The following is a 13,929-nucleotide window of genomic DNA, read 5'->3' as shown; positions in this document are numbered from 1 at the left end:
TAGTTCTACTACTCAACCGCAAGATGACTTTGGGAGGTTCCCTTTTTTTACAGAATCTCCAAGTTTATTCATTCAGCAATCAACCATCATTTGTTAATTGCTATTAAAGGAACAATATACAACTGACTACTACAAATTCAGCTGAGAGAGAGGGTGAGAGGAAAACAAGGGCAAGAGAGAGAGGGGGGAGGAGAGACACACAGAGAAATGAGAAACAGATGGACAGATAAAGGGGGAGGGGTAGAGGGGAGGGAGAGAGAGAAGGGAAAAAGGGAGGGAGAAAGAGGAGGGAAAGGGGAGGAGAGAGAGGAGGGAAAGGGGAGGGGAGAGTACTCAGACTGCTGTTATCAATAATTCCACCTACTCTTTATGAGCATATACATTGGAATGAGTATAAAGTTGGTAGGAAATTGGAATCGGTTGTTCCCTCAGCCAGTCTCGGTTCTTGCATGCTGCCTCTTCACTGTGTAAAATCTTATTGTGGGTATGAATCTAGAAATTTCCTTTTCATCAAAGCTACCGATCTTCATTCATTTTGCTTAGATTGATAGTCAATGAGAGAGAGAGAGACGCTTAGTTGACTTTATGTTCCCTTTGATCTCTATGAGTCCCTTTCCCCTCATGGCCAAGGAAAAACAAATAGTGTGATAACCCTATAATATAATCATACCTTTTAAAAGTAATTTTTATTTCATCAAGTTTTGTGATGTCTTTTCCTTGATTCTCTTTTCTCTGATTTGAATATTAGTATTAACTCCTGCTTCTTTCCTCATCAATAATTTATTCAGGGTAGTGAGAAACACAAGTTTATGTTCAATTAAACATATTTATTTCCACAGCAATAGTTATGCATAACTTTTCTTTCTTTAAAGAAAACCTAACTCATTTGAAACTGCAATTGTTACAATACTTTATCAATGATTTAAGGGACTTTTTCTTTACATTTTCTTGATGTATGGGCTTTTTTAAAAAATCATGACTTTCAGGTAGTCTACTTCTTAAATTCTTAATGATCTTTCTAGATCGGTTATTTTTTATTCTTAATTTTTTTTGATAATTTTAGGGGATCATTAGCTTCCACTTGGACAATTCTTTTAGGGTATGATTTTTCTTCGTTGAGTTTTCGTACCTCTCTTCTTTCATTTGGCCAATTCTGCTTCTTAAGAAGTTACTTCCATCAGTAATGCTTTGTTGATTCTTTTATTACTTGGCCAATTCTGTTCTATAGAGTATTGTTTTCGTCAGTACTTTTTAATGCTTCTTTAAGCAAAACTGTTCATCTTTTTCACAGCTGTCTTGCATCACATTTCTTTTCTCAATTTTTCCTCTATCATTCTTGTTTGATTTTTCAAATCACTTTTAGCTCTTCTAAGAATTCTTGTTGGGTTTGCATCCAATTTGCAATATCTTTCCTTTGAGGCTTTGTAACTGTTTTGATACTCCTACTTTCTTCTGGGTTTAAGTCTTAATCTTCCTTGTCACCATCATAGCTTATGATGGTCAGATTTGTTGTTATTATTTGCTCATTTTTCCAGCCTATTCTTGACTCTGAACCCTATGTTAAAGTTGAGCTTTACTCTTGGTAATGGGGCAGGGATGGAGAAAAGGTAGTGTGGGCAGAAGCACTGTCCCAAATTTCAGGCTTTTTTTTTTTTTTTTTTTTTTTTGCACTACTGTTTTAAGAGCTAATTCTGAGGGCATGGAATGTTTCTTATCCTCATCCAGGAAGGGTCCTTGATCCTCTGAAATTGTTCCTCTATTGCTCCTCAGAAAGCCTGCTTTTTTGCAACCTAAAGCATTCCTCCTTCCCTTTAGAACTGCAACTTGGAAGTGAGAATTGGCAATGGAGTTATAAAACAGCTCCAGGTACTTTAACTAGTGCTAGCACAAGGGTTCACTGTAATCGCTTTCTGACTGTCTCTTGTCTAGAGTCCTAAAAAATACTGGAGTTACTGCTACAAATGCACTCTGGGACACCCCCCCCTCCCAATCCTACAGATTTCTCCTTCCAACTTTCTAAGCTATTTTATGCTGGAAAGATATTTTACCACAATCTTTGTTAGCTGTGCTGATCTAGAATTCAATTTCAAGTGTTATTTTAAGGTTTTTTAAAGGAAAATGTGGGAAAAGCTTGGCTACAGTGTTTCCCCTATTTCATCATCTTAACTCTTGATTTGAAAGACTTTCCAGGGTCAATTTTGACTATGGCTTTCATCTTATGTAGTAATTAAGGAATTTATGACATGATTTTATCATATATTCAGAGTAAGTGTGGCCATTAGGAAAAAAGAAGGTTAGAAATAATGATTTTTGTCTTGTTCATTATTCCTATATAGGCTGAATCCAAATTAATTATGACAATTGTGAAGAAACAAAGAATTGAGGATAAAGAAGACATGGCAATTGAATAGTAGCAATATTTTATCTGGTAATTGGGTTTCAGACAATCCCATAGTAGTTACATATAAAGATGGATGTAATTTGTGCCTTTTTGTTTTGTTTTGTTACTACCCCTTCCATCCCCACAACACCCAGTTTTTCTTTTTAGGATCCTGAAAATCTGACCCATATTATATGAGATTTATAGCTGTTTGGAAGGTATCTTAATCATCTAAGTTCAATGCTTTTCCTAAGTGCACAAAAAAAGAACTATACCAGCAGAAGCAAAGTACTCCAAGGCTTCCTGAGCAGGACCATGGTAAATCAATCTTCCAGAAGCCAGTAAGGTAAGACTGTCAAACAATTTAAAGATGGAATAGCGAGGCTGATGTATAGAGAAAATGATTGTTTTTCCCTGCTTAGACATCCTAAATTGAAGAGAGAAAATGGAATCATTATCTTTACTCATAAAGAATGTGCTTCTTTCAAAGAGGATACAATGTGAATTTCTCCTATAATTCATTAGTTTTCTCTTATCTAGTTCATACCAGTTTGCTCTTCATTTTGAAATCTAAGAAATAACACAATAAAATAAAAGGTAATTTGGTTTCCAAAATTTTTTTAACATTTAGATTAAATGACAAAATTGGTCATAAGAATGCCCTGTGTCCACAATCTTTGCTTTTGAATTTTATAAGATACATTTATACCAAGACAGCTTTTGAATCCTAAAATGTACTTTTTTAATTCTCTTGTCTTCACTAGAGAAAACAATGCTGCTCAAACTGCCTCCTAGGAAAAAGGATAAAAATAAAGCCTATTAAGCATCACAGAAACTTAATTTCTGTATAATCAAGGAAGGCTGAAATTATGATTATTTCAAGTCCAGACATAAAATTCACATGGTATTTTCATATCCTTTTACTATTTTATGAAGTCATCCAAAATGTTAAACATGTCCTAGAATAAACCATCTATAAAGCCAGTTCTCACTTAATTTAAGTGAACTGTTTTGAAAACTTACTCCTTCCCCTCACAGAGCTCTGTATAATCTCAACATCTCCATGGCTCTGAAGCAGTGAAATGCCTGAAACAAAGGACCCCTGACATGGGCCTATACCATCACTTCCACAGCTACCTTCCCTGCCACCGTCACTATTGTCTTCCAGGCGCCAGAGCCAGAACCCAAGCCAGTGTATATCTGGCCACCCACCAAGGAGCTTAATTTACAAAATGTAAATTTATACAAAACAAAAACTCTCAGTAATAGAAAAATTCTGACAGTGTTTCTATTCAATTGGATTAATTAAATTAGTCAATTAAATATAACAATTATTTATTAAGCATCTACCACATGTGCCAAGCAATGTACAAAGGGTTTTAACAACAAAAACAAAATCCTGCTTACAAGAAACTGACATTATTCTTAGAAGGAACATCATGTACACATGTAAATACAAAATAATTTGAGAGATAGAGAAATGATAACTTCAGGAATTAGGAAAGGCTTCTTGGAGCAGTGGCACTTGAGTGAACTGTGCCTTCCACAATCCTTACCTCTTCAATAGTAAAAGAACAGCATTTGCTGTACTGGAATCTAAGCCAGTTGTGGGTTCATCCAAAAACAAAACAGATGGATCAGAAATAAGCTCCATTCCAATACTGGTCCTTTTTCTCTCTCCTCCAGACACACCACGAGAAAATTGAGTTCCCACCTAAATAACAAGAGAGTAGTAAGTTCTATACTAAATCATTATTTTAATGTTAAGTTATGGCAACAAATTTGGACACTGAAGACACATTCTTCAATTTGGTAAAATTCCCATCAAAAATAAAAAGAAAGGGAAAAGAGGAAAAAGTATTGCTTATCACATTCATAACCCTGAAGAAGGGCTAAAAAGAAAAGCTTAACTTTAATAGGTCAGAAAATAGTGTTTTCTGTTCTTACTCTCTTAAATCAACTCACATGCCCACCCCCTCTCTAGAAAGCTTTCCTAGCTTCTGTCTCAACCTTTTCCCTCAACATTTTTTTAACTGTATAAAAAATTGGATAATCATGTTCATGTGCCTTGCCTAAATCAGAGGTCTCCAGAGTTGGGAACACTCCCAAAGGAGATGTGATTAACCAAATGGAAGATGGCCCAAAAAGAGCCAATCATGGGGTTTGTCCACTGTGTAGACTTTCCAACCTCTTCTTACTTAAGGTGTAAGGTGAAGAGGAAAAAGGAGACCAGCCCCTCAGGGCAGCTAACTGCTACCCAGGGATCCACAGTTGCTACTGGTATCATTAGGAAAATTCTCTCCCCTACACTGCTTCTCATATGATGCTATGGCTTCAAATATTCATTTGATGGATGGGCTCTATATTTAAGGCAATAGCTGATAACTAAGAGTTCTGTCACTTCCTCTTTTCATTTTGGGTGGGAAAGAGTTTAAGACAAGCAAACATAAATGTATTATGATCTATAATCACAAATTTCATTCTTCCTAACAAACTCACCTTTCTTCCAAACTTCCCTATCTTTTAATCACACAAACTCTTAACATCTTTTTCATTCCCTATGGTTTACTCACTCTCACCCCACATCCAGTTGGCTGTCAAATTTTGCCATTTCTACCCCTGCAATGATTCCTATTTCTTCTGTCTCTTCCCACCCTCAAGTCCTTCATCACCTCTGGCCTGAATTATTACAAAACCTCCTAAGTGGTCTCCCTGATTCAGTTCTCTCCCTTTACCAATCCTTCTTCCATATATTGCCAAAGTGATTTTCCTAAGATTATGCCTCTATCCCAACTACCCATTCTCTATGAATGAGATACTTTCTGGGTGACTTGCAAAAAATAATAAAAGAATATAAAGAGACAGGGACTGAAAAAGAGAGATTGGTCAAAAGGAAGCTGACAGAAACAAAAAGTAATAGTCACAAAGCCCTTCTTAGACATAAGTTTAAGACATTTACTGTAAAAAAAAAAAAAAAAAAAAAACAGAGCCAAAAGTCACCCATGAAGTAGTATTCTCAACAAAAATGAATAAAAATCTACTCTTCACTAACTTTGACCTAGTGATATCATGGGGTATTCCAGATAAATAAAAATCTCATTTTTACTGTTTTCAATAAAATCTTTCTTACTACTAACTCTAAGTGACCCATTACATGGAGATTTAGCATAATTTAGTGTAGCTAGTGCTGTATTTTCACATGAATCGTATACTAAGAAGTAACAAAATAACCAAAAGGAAAAGGGAACTGGCAACAGCCAACAACCACAACAATTGCAACAATGCTATCTTACCCGGCACAGAGCCATGTACTGGTTTTAAGATTTTATTTAATATGTACTGGTTTTAAGATTTAGAAAGTGTAGTGTAGTGTACCTGGATAATACACAAACCACTTAAGAAAGAGTTGACTGGATTTAATCTTTTGAATGTCAGGAACCTACTTCCATGGGAGAACAAATAAAGACAATGTGAGATCTCTTGTCCATTCATCTAGCTTCTACAGCAAGTGGTTCAGGATTACTCCAATTAAATTTAGTAAGTTTTTCTATTTATTCTATCACATTAAAAGGTCTTTGGGAAGAAGATGACATTCATAATGAGCAGAAAGAGAAAAGGAACAAAGTAAGAAAATCTGACTGGAAGATGAGAAAAACAATGTATTTTTTAAATGATATGGGATCTGTGAACTCCAATTCTGTGACAAAAGGAAAACAAAAGAAACGAATATAAAAATACTTTGGATATTCCCTCTTTCATATCTTTAGTGCAGAATACTTATTGATAAAAAAGGCAGTGGGAAGAACATTTTTCTAAGTAAGGGGGATTGGCAGACACTAGTCTTAGGGTTTTCAGCAGGTCACTTGACCTATGTTTGCCTCAGTTTCCTCCTTCCTTCGAGAGCTATTATGAGGATGAAATGAGATAATTTTGCAAAAACAGTATAGTGGCTAGCACATGATAAGCACTATACAAATATTAGCTAAAATTATCATTATTTAATTTCTTTGTAACTCTAATTTTATTTGAAAAATGAGGATAAATTTGTTCTACCTACATGCCATGGTTGACATAAGGAAAATATTTTATTATATAAATGTAATTATAATTACTGTTATAACAATACAGGTTAATAAAAATTTTAATATTATGTAATAACTAGCCATTTTATAAACTGAAAGTCGTTTATGAAAATGATATAGATTATTATCAATAAAATTTCTAAATATAGAGAATGTAACTCTATGAATCATATAACATTTGGTACCAACTGTTCTGAACCTATCAGCTTTTACTCATTACCTTGGAATCAGCTACTTTCTCCAAACCTAGCTCCTTGATAATCCTTTGAATTCGTTCATTCTTTTCATGGTTCTTCATGCTTGTGGGAAGTCTAAGTGCTGCTGAGAACTGTAGGTTTTCTTTTACTGTGAGAGTGCCCATCACAACATCATCCTTATAAGAAAAAAATATTTAAAATTAATTTTAGGGTTTCACTTGGCCTTCAACTCCATAACTAATTAAAACTTACCACGGCCCCAAAGGTGTTTAATATTATATTACAAATTATAAACATTCAAAGAATAATACTGTTGAACAAGGCAACTCTATATAGTCATTTTACCTCAGGTAGCATATTACATACTTCATATTAAGACTTAACTTAATCCAGTTGATTATTGTCCTTCCATTCTCTCTCTCCTTTTTTTTTTTTTTTTTTTTGCATTTTTTTTATTTTAATAGTCTTATTTACAGGTTGTATGTATGGGTAACTTCACAGCGTTGACAATTGCCAAACCTCTTGTTCCAATTTTTCTCCTCCTTCCCCCTCCCCCCTCCCCCACATGGCAGGATAATCAGTAGATGTTAAATATATTAAAATATAAAAGTCCTTCCATTCTCAAAGAGGACCAAAAGGAGTCAAGTTGTTGGAGTCAAGTTACAATGTGTCCAACTGTGGCTGATCAGAATATGAATTCAAAATGATCTGCCACAGGTTGGACACAAATAGTCCCTTTGAACATTGGGATGGCTTCTCTAATTCTGAGAATTCTCTAATTCTTCTAGTTCTCTAATTCTCTAATTCTTCTGAGCTAATTCAATTCTACTTTGTTCAAAGAGCACAGCATCTTCTTTGATGAAGGCACGGACCATGGTTAGTCTTGTGGGTGGTGTCTCCCCATGTCATATAGTCAATTCTAAAGTTCTTTAAGAGATTTTGAAAGTACTCTCAAGTGTCTTAAGAACTTTAGAACATACTTCCCCCTCCCCCCAAAGTAATTTATCTAACAGAAAAAAACAAACATGGAATTCCTTATCTGATTAGTCAATGAACTGATGATTATCACAGAGGTCCCTAAGGGAGATAAAACATACAAACAAGTCTTCCTGTTTGGAGACCTTCTTTCCCTTTTTCCCATTTCACTTGGTGATCTTTCTCAGCAGTTCCTCTGGATCAAATCCTCATCTCTATGAAGACTTTCAAATCTACTTGTCCATTGAACTGCCCATTAGATATCTCAGATTACACATCTTGTTCATGTCTTAAAGTGCTCACTGTGTCCAAAATTGAATTAATTTGCCCCCCTAAACTCTTCCTCCTCCTCCTAGTCCTCTCTGTTTGACTAGCAATATCTTCTCCCAATGTCCAGACTAACATTTCCAACTAGATGCCTTGCTGACATTTTAAACTCCACGTGTGCAAAACTGAAATTTTTCCTCCAAACTCTCTCCCTCTCCTCTCTGTTGTTCTATTATCATTACCATTATCATCCTCCCAATCTCCCAAGCTCACAAGCTAGGGATCATACTCAATTTCTCACTCTCTCTCATTCCACATATTCAAGCAATTGCCAAATCTTGCCATTTATTCATCATATACATCCCCTTTTCTCCTGACACTGCAAACAGTGATAGTCTTCCTTTCTCTACCTCAAGTCTGTTCCCACTCCTCTCCATCCTCCACTCATTTATCAAATGCATCTTGCTAAAACACAGACCTTTCCCCCTTCAGGTTAAAGAAAACTAGATCAATTGATAACCAATTAGTAAGGATTTATCAGTTGTTTACTCTATATTAGGCACTGTTCTAGAATACAATTATAAAGAAGGAAACAATCCCTAGTTACAAGGAACTTACATAGATAAAAGTACACACACACACACACACACACACACACACACACACACGTAATTATTCAATTCTCTGACTTTTCATGACCCCCATGTGGAGGATGTACTTTTTTTTTCCATTTGGATTTTCTTGGCCAAGATACTAAATTAGTTTGCCATTTTCTTCTTTAGCTTTTTACAGATGAGAAAACTGAGGCAAATTGGATTAAGTGATTTGCCCAAGCTAATAAGTGTCTGAAGCCAGATTTGAACTCAGAAAGACTTTCTGACTTCATTCCTGTTTTTTGGCAAGAATATTAAATTAATATAAAAAAGTTTCAAAATAGTTAAATAACAAAGCAGTTCTAGAAGGAGGGCACCATCACAGGGAAGTGGGAAGAAGAAAAATCAGGAAGTGCAAAAAAAAAAGTTACAGAAGAAGGGAATCCATTCTAATGCAAAGCAAAGAGATAGAAGATATATGATCAGCAAAGCCACCTAAAGAATACAGCAGCTGATAAAAGAGAATGAATCAGTATTTGTTCTTTCTCTTTTTATGGATGACTTATTATCTACCTGGGAGATGACACAAAGCATGTCCTTAAACTGAACTAGCACATATTATGGGGCCAAAGGTATTTATAACTTACTTTCACTATGACTAATTAGCTTTAAAACAATTATCTTGGCAGGTATCATTAAATAAAATACAAGGAAACACCCCTTCTCCTGTAACAAATTCAGAACCTAAGCTTTTCTATGAAGGAAGCAGGCGGTTGAAAGGTTAAAAGGAAGAGCCTTTCAGAAGTGGGGATAGCCTGTACAAAGAAAAACACAGAGCCAGATAAAATATCATGACAGAGAAGAGTTTGTAGGGCAGAAATGATGATTAATTAAAACAAATAGAAACTGATGACGTCACCACATGAGAGAATATAGAGGGAAAAGAGAAGAGAGCCCAGGATAATGTCTTGGGAGACCATCCACAGTTAATGGTCATAATATGGATGAATATCCAGAAAAAAAAACCATAAGAGGAGATTCAACAGAGGGCAACATCATGAAAATCCACACTGGGGAGAGTAGCTGGAAGGAGAAGGGTGATAAACAGTTAGATGCTGTAGCAAAGTCAAGAAGAATCAGGTTGGGAAAAAAGACAACAAGATTTGTACCTTACAGATCTCTGGTAACTTCAGAAAGGGCAGTTTCAGTTAAATAATGACAGAAATCAAGTTGCAAAGGGTTTAGAAAAGAGAGGAGAGAAGTGGAGGCAACTGAATATGATAGTCTTCTTAAGGAATTAATCAAGAAGGGAAGGTGGGAAATAGAACAATAGCTATAGCAAGGATGTTGAGGGCAGCCAACGTATGACAAGAAGGTGAGGGACTTGAGAACAGATAGTTTAGAGGAGAGTTAGTTTACCAAAGAATTGAAGAAGGGGAAAAAAGAAGAACAACTAGATCAAAGATTATGGCTTACAAAAGAGTAGAGGGAGAAGATATGAAAAACATGACAAGAATGAAGAAAGGGTTATAAGACATAAAGATGGAGTGATAAATAAGGGTTGTAAGGAATGGATAAACATAGAATGATAAAAAAGCAGACCAAGGAATTTCAAGACTCCAAAACCAAAATGGAACACTCAGTGATGATGACAAGATCAAGGATATGACTATTCTCTAACTGTAACTGACAGAGTGGAGAAATAAGGTTATATCTGGGAACTGGGAAGCTGGGTATCTGAAGGATTATATTTATGTATGCTAGAGTCTCAGAGAGAAAAAGACTGTAAATTCATCAGAGGAAGGAAAGAGGATATTCCAGGAGTTGATAGACAACCACCACCAGAAACTAAACTAAGTATTATAATTCAGGCATTATGAAGCTCAAAGGAAGATAGATTGCTTAGTGAAGATAGTAGAGGAAGGGTCTAGAAATGTTAGTGAGAAGAAGTATTGACTCACTCACAGGACTACTGAGTTGGGAAGGGAGGGAATGAGAGAAATGTAGCTAGTACTAGAAATGGTAGTGAAGAAATTACTCTTATTTAAAAAAAAAAAAAAAAAGCTACTGTTACCAGGAAAAAACTGTAACTCATTTTATCTTACAGATAACAGGAAATTTAAGTTATTTGAGCAAGCATGTGACATGATTAGAGTTAAGTTTTAAGAATTCTACTGGGAAGCTCTGTGTGGAGGCAGGACTGGATTGGGGAAAGACTAGAAGCAGAAAATAATTAGAAAGCAAAAGAGCAAGCAACAAATATTAAGAGGCCAGATTAAGACTCTGGCTAAGTGCACTGAGAAAGGGACAGATACAAAAGATGCTATAGATTCAACAAGAGTAAGTGAATAACTGCATGAGGGAAAGGGAAAAGTTAAAAGAATGACAGATAGTCCCAGATAGTCCAATCACTCTCCAAGCACACAAGCTGCCAGTAACTTCACAATGTCAGAAGTGAAAAAGAAGTTCTCTATAATGAGTAAAAGCCAGACTAGATAGACAAGAGTCATACAGGATGAGCAAACTTGTAATAGAGGATGGGCTAAGTACACTGGAAGGGACAGCCATACTGATACCATCACAAATTCATGAGTTGAGTAATATACTTCTCCTGAGATTCCAACCCATATTATCAACTGACATGCCCCAGAAATCTCTACTTCATCATGTCCAAAAGAGAACTTATCTTTTCCCCAAACTCCTTTTTTCCTAATTTCACATTCTTTTGAGGACATTACTATCCTATACTAAGCTAAGTTTTATCAATTCTCCCTCCACAACATCTCTGGAATTTGGTCTGCCTTCTCTATATACAATGTCTATACTATTTTAGCTTCTAATCACTATCAGTTATGTTGAATTTCTTCCATAATAGTTTTAAAAAAACATACATTTTTGTGCTTGATGGCTTGCCATAAATAGATAGATGGATATAGTTATAACTAAATGTAGATATACACAAATGTACATATACATAGACATGTGTAGATATAGACGCTTGTATGTATACACACAGATGTATTGATAGCAGGATTGGGTATCTGTTGTACCTCTTTTAAGGTTTCTTTAATGACTGATGTATATAGATGGTAGATATTCTGTTGGAAAAGAACTTTCAAGGTAATTTTTTTTTCCCTACTGAAAAAAACACCTTTAAAAAAAGTCAACAAGCACCAGTTTCCTGAAGATTCTGCATCTTTTGGTCAATTGTGTGAGGTTAAAAGTGTAATCTGTGGACTATTAGCCTATAAAGTCTACTTGTTCTCTATTAGTATCGTCATTGAGGATGCTATTGGAAATGATTCTTAAAAGAATTTGAAAAATTTTTATAAATTTGAAAATAGGCCTATTTGGGTTGATCAATATTTTTTCAAAATTAAACATAAGGCCTTTGGTATTTATTTTTCTTCATTTAAATACTATGTGCATCAATCACCTAATGCCATCACATTTGTGTCCCGCCTAGTATGTTATTTCTTCTAAACACATTTGGTCTAAGCCAGCCAGATTATTTATTATTATTAATTATACTATTTACTATTATCCTGTCTTTAGGACCAATTCCACCTACTCCATTTACTCTTGTAGCAATTAGAATCTAAGTATGGTGGCTTCCTTGTGCTTGATGGTAAAAAAAATTAGTTTGTAATAGAATTCCTAACAAATCTCTTCCATTTTCATCTAAAAATGATCTTAGGGTAATAAATGACCTTTTCTTAGTTGAGTCTCAGGCCAAGATTCCCTTAAAGTGGTTTTTACCCTCTACTGCTTCTCTCTGCTTCATGAAATATTATTGTCATAATATTCCATTGTCCTTTGTAAGATTTTACACACAAGTTTATATTCTAAACTGCCATCTCTTCTCATTTGACATATCTATAAGTTGATTCAATTACATATTTTTTAAAATAAAATTTCATTTTTCATTATCAATAACTTGTTTAAATAGGTCAGGATCACATTGTTTTAATTGTATGCAATAGCTTTTTTCCCTTATTATTCTTGTTCTAGTTTTCTATTTTTATATTTATTCTCCCTTCCTCTAGATTTTTGTGACACTGCTCTCTACTGAGTCTCCTCGTGTCTAAAACCTCCTTTCTCAGTATACTCTCAACACTACTACAATTGGCTTTCATATCCAGAATTCTAATAAGAATCTCTCAACCGTCCTAATAATCTATTCACCAAACAGATCAGAAAGTTTTTTTTCATCCCTCATCCTTCTTTGTAGTAGTATCTGATACTCTTGATGACTTTTTTCTCCTTCTGGAAATTGCTCTCTTGCCTAAAAGTCACAATTCTATTTCTTCTTGACTCACATTATTATATTATGTTATTACATTGTATCACACTATATTATATCATATTATATTATATAATAGCTATTCCTAATGGCTAGATTTCTAGTTCTCTATTGTTAACCTTCTTCGCTTTACCTCTTGACAAATTACTCCTTTATTCCTCCACATATCACTTCCAAAATTCAAACTCCAACACTGACTCTTCTGAATTCTACTCATATCTGCCCATAAGATATTAGCACCTTAAAGTCCTACCTCATACCCCACAAAAAACTCCTTTTATTCCTTAAAATCTGTCCTTCTTTTTAACTTTACTCATCCCATCAGACACACTAACATTTGCATGGTCTCTCATGTTTAAAAACAAGGTCTTTCTTGCCTGGCTTCTCACAACCAACAATAACTATTAGATGATGCTGTCCATTCTAATGACCTAACAACATTTCTCACATACATCTCTTCTCATTCAAACAAAAATTTAAGTATCTACTATGTACAAGGACAGTGCTAGGCACTATGGATACCAATAAAATGGTAGAAACAATTTATATCCTCTGCTGACATATTTACAAGCCTTCATTATTAGACCGACACTTCGTAATTAGCTATTATTTCCATCTCTATTCTTTCCCCTTCCCAAAACTTCTGTATACTTCCATCAATCTAATCTCCTTTATGAAAAGATCTGCTCAAGTTATTCTTCTGCTGAAAATCTTTTGCTCGTTTCCATAAAGTTCAACCTCCTTTGCTTAATATTAGAAGTTCTCAGCAACCTAAATTATTATATCATTCCATATCAGTTTCTTAACACTTCCTTTCATGTACCTTCAAGCTACTACCAAATTGAACTTTTCTCTCGCCTGAACAATTTCACCCTGATTTCCCATTTCTGTGTGCTGACTCTATTCTTTATGATTAGAATTTCTTTCCATCTTCTTGTTTTTGCCTAATAAATCCCTATATATTCTTAAAAGTCCAATTTTTCCCCCTTCTTCAAAAAGCCACCTTCCTCCATCCATGAATAACCTTAATCTATCTCACAACCACTACTCACCTCTCCCCTCTCCAAAACTCCAACTGGCAAAGCATTTGGTTTTCATCTTTCTAATTATAATAATGTTTAGTAGGTTGGTT

At 34.9% G+C, this 13,929-nt stretch overlaps 1 protein-coding gene across 3 annotated transcripts in view; it reads right to left on the bottom strand.

Moving 5' to 3' along the window:
• Positions 1-13,929, bottom strand: part of ABCG2 (ATP binding cassette subfamily G member 2 (Junior blood group)) — a 76,602-nt gene that overhangs the window by 27,215 nt on the left and 35,458 nt on the right. For all 3 annotated transcript variants that reach the window (XM_031943950.1, XM_012552955.3, XM_031943949.1), the window contains 3 exons: positions 6,683-6,835; positions 3,937-4,094; positions 2,656-2,807 (listed from right to left, as the gene is read on the bottom strand). In XM_031943950.1, the coding sequence (XP_031799810.1) occupies positions 2,656-2,807; positions 3,937-4,094; positions 6,683-6,835 (463 nt within the window). The remainder of the gene's footprint in view (positions 1-2,655; positions 2,808-3,936; positions 4,095-6,682; positions 6,836-13,929) is intronic.

This window comes from Sarcophilus harrisii, chromosome 6 (assembly GCF_902635505.1).
Source record: "Sarcophilus harrisii chromosome 6, mSarHar1.11, whole genome shotgun sequence".
Taxonomy (NCBI): domain Eukaryota; kingdom Metazoa; phylum Chordata; class Mammalia; order Dasyuromorphia; family Dasyuridae; genus Sarcophilus; species Sarcophilus harrisii.
The sequence above is the reverse complement of the archived record's forward strand: the minus strand, read 5'-3'. Positions and strand labels throughout refer to the sequence as shown.